Source organism: Cicer arietinum, chromosome 1, assembly GCF_000331145.2.
Source record: "Cicer arietinum cultivar CDC Frontier isolate Library 1 chromosome 1, Cicar.CDCFrontier_v2.0, whole genome shotgun sequence".
Lineage (NCBI taxonomy): Eukaryota > Viridiplantae > Streptophyta > Magnoliopsida > Fabales > Fabaceae > Cicer > Cicer arietinum.
Genome location: NC_021160.2, coordinates 50999121 through 51002608, shown reverse-complemented (window position 1 = coordinate 51002608; position 3488 = coordinate 50999121). Strand labels below are relative to the sequence as shown.

At 27.0% G+C, this 3488-nt stretch overlaps 1 protein-coding gene across 1 annotated transcript; it reads right to left on the bottom strand.

Annotated features, from left to right (window-relative positions):
- Positions 1-693: 693 nt before the first annotated feature.
- LOC101506786 (auxin-responsive protein SAUR21) lies at positions 694-1065 on the bottom strand. Its single transcript, XM_012715749.3, has one exon. It carries the CDS (start codon positions 1063-1065, stop codon positions 694-696), a length of 372 nt encoding a protein of 123 aa, XP_012571203.1.
- Positions 1066-3488: the final 2423 nt, after the last annotated feature.

Here is a 3488-nt window from a genome sequence, read left to right as displayed (position 1 = left end):
AAAAAATAGACAATTATCAAATGGCTCCCACTTGATTTGAAAAACTCCTCTCTCCTTCTTTTTGAAAAAATCCTTTTATTTTTATTATACATAAAACATAAACTTTTTTTTAATTAAGAAATTTAATTTTAAAAATACTGTTTGGGTTAGCTTCATTAATCCTCTAAAATATTTTTTTTGAGGGATTTATCTAAAATATTATTAACACTTTAGTTATTGTTTTATTGCGAATAGAATTCGATTTGAAAACCCTCTTTATTTGCCAAAAAAAAAGAATTTGATTTGAAAAATAAATACTTCTACAATATAAGTTCTTTTTAATGGAAATTAAAAGAGGGTAGGAAGAATAATAATTTGATTCCATGAATATTAAAAGCCAAAATTGTGCTTAAAAAAAACAAGGCAAAATAAATTTCGAATAGGATTAGCAAGTCATTTTTCCATATCTAATGAAGAAAAATGCTAGAAAGAAAGTAATATTAAACTAAACATATAGTCTTGACACCTTGTCCCATATATATACACACATATTAAATTAACTAATTAATACATTAGTTATTTCGACAAGTCTTTTATTTTTAATATGGATTAAACAAAATAACTTAATTTCACTTCAATAAATAACTAACATATTTCGTATAACATATATTACTCCATTTAATTATTTATCAAAAGTTTTGAAAAACCATGGCATTATTGCATGAATTCCATGTTGTAGCATTTTTCAGCACCTCCCTCTTCTTGTTGCCATTGCTTTTGCAACATCTTGTGAAGCTCACTAGGGTTGCAAGGAATAGTTAATGCACCTTCATGATCAAAACCATACTCTTCTTCTGCTTGCTCCAATAGCCTCACAAATGTTGGGTTGGTTAAACATCTTAATGGCAACACAAATCTCTTTGATTCTTCTTCCTTTCCACCCTCAGCTATCACACCAAAATGTCCTTCTTTCACATCCTCTGGCACATAGGTTGATGTTGATTTATTTCTCCCTATTAAAAGCCTTTTTTGTAGCTTCTCAATGAGCTTCACAATGCTACCACTTTTGTTTTTGTGCTTGTCCATGACAATTGAGAAGTGTTATTTAATGAATATGTTTATTTGAGAGCTATAGTTGGTTGAGTGTTTGAGCTAGTTACCGTATACTTTTATATATGTGTACACACTTATAATGTTGGGCTATAGGGTCCATAGTTGATAAGGTTATTTGCAAAACTTAAGTCCATGCATTTTTATCTTAAATTCACATGGTCAATCAAATTTGAGTCATAAAAAAAATATTTAATGGTCGACGGTTAAAATAAAATTTCTATATCTAAATCATTTATATTTTTTAAGGGTTGAGATCATCCATGTAGTCATTTCATATTTTAGATGACAAGTTTCTTATATCTTAGAGTTTTGTTGGATATATTACTCAACGTACAATCATATTATTTTGAAATGGTCAAAATTAATTGTTAGATGAGTGAATTGAATATAGAATTCTTTATCGTTTCGATCTCTATATGATCTTTCTCTAAACAACTAAATCACGCTATGACTCCCAAGATACAATCATATATTTTATGACACAACACTTTTTATATTTAACTACTTCTAAAACAAATTTAAATTTTAGAATAATTGTGTTTTATAGATACTCACACCCATTTTTTCTCATGTGTATTAAAGAATTCTCCTAATAATATTACAATCATGTATTTTATGACACATCACTTTACAAATTTAATTACTTTTGAAGCAAATTTAAATTTTAGGAGATGTGTTTATGGATACCGACACCCACTTTCTTTTTTCATGTGTATATCAAAGAATTCTCCAAAAGAAAAACAGTGTTGGAGTTTGTAAATAGGGGACATGGCATGTGAGTGCAGTGTGTACGAGCTTTGAAACGTCACTTTTGAGTATTGGCTATTCATGTCTCCTATCAAATCTCGTATATGTATTATGTACATTATCTTCTCTTCTTCCCATTTCCATGTATCATCCCTTATAATTGACTTCCATTCACAAACGAAACTATATAACGTGTATACCATTTTATGCATGTCGATTGTATACTTATTATTGATTGGTATAAGCAAGAGCCAAAATAATTTGAAAATTTTGTAAGATATAGATAAATTCAAAGGTTAGAAATTGGGATTTAAAATGAAAAAAAAAATTCAAGAGTAGAGGAACATATCTTGATACTTGAAAGAGAACTCTATTATCATAACTCATAAAGTGAAAAAACTCGAAGATGATGTTTTTATTTATTTATTTCACGTTTCATTTTGTTGTTATTTTATTTTACAAGTGTTATGTAAAAAAAGTTAAGAATAAAATTATTTTTCAATTTGAATTTTATTTTGTAGATTATGTGCTTTTAATAATTATTTAATAATAAAAAGAATGTAAAAAGGTAATTAAAAAAATAAATTATTGAATTTATGGATTCCTCTGTGTTTGTAGGGCATTGTAGATAGGAGTGGAATAGGTCAAGCCAAGTCAGATTTTGAAAAGTCTTACTTACGATTAATTTTTTAGACTTAAGTCTATTTTAAATTTTATCAATTTATACATCTTATATTCTTCAATATCCATTGAAGAGATTATTTTTTAACTTTTAATTTTTTATATTTTTCTCTTCTTATCACATCACATATATATCATATACTTTTTTTATTTCTTCATTTTTTTAAGGTGTATACATCTATATCATATGTCCCCGAAATATTTTTCATTTTATTTAGTAGCAGCTCCTCACCTTATCTTTCCATGAATTGCTTCAAATTTTCTTGTACCTCAAGTTGATTGTGCACCGCTCATCGACAATTAAGGATGGAAATAGGCTAGGCCGTCCGTCAGGGGCCTATGTCCTGACCTGCCTTGACCTATTTAATAAAAAGGTTAGGCTCGAACTATTTTTAAAATCTATTTATTTAAATATGTCAGACTCAAGCTTATCAAAAAGCCTATTAGGCATGACAGATTGATCAATATATATTTTATTATTTATTAATGTTATTTTTTATTATTATATTAATAATATTTTTTTCTATCATAAGTTTTTTTTTTCGATCTGACCTGGCCTCGAAGCCTATTTAAAAGTCTTATTCACGTTAAAACATTTAAATGCTCTACTCATATCACATGATGCTCTCCACGTATCAATATCAATGTACATATCTATATATATTAAATAAAAAAATAATTTTTTTAATAAAATTATTTTTTAAAAATCTGAAACAAACATCCTTTAAACCCTAAAAAATAATTTTTAATTTCAAAGAATAGATTCTTTTTTTAAAACAAACGCGCCAATTATTATCTCTCAAACAAATATGGAACGACTACTGAGTGATTGACAAATATGAAATCGCTACCGAATATGGAATGACTACCAAATATGAAATCGCTACCGAATATGAAATGACTACTGAGTGATTGACTAATTGATAGAATTTAAAATAGAAAATAATATTATTAGTATAATAATAAAA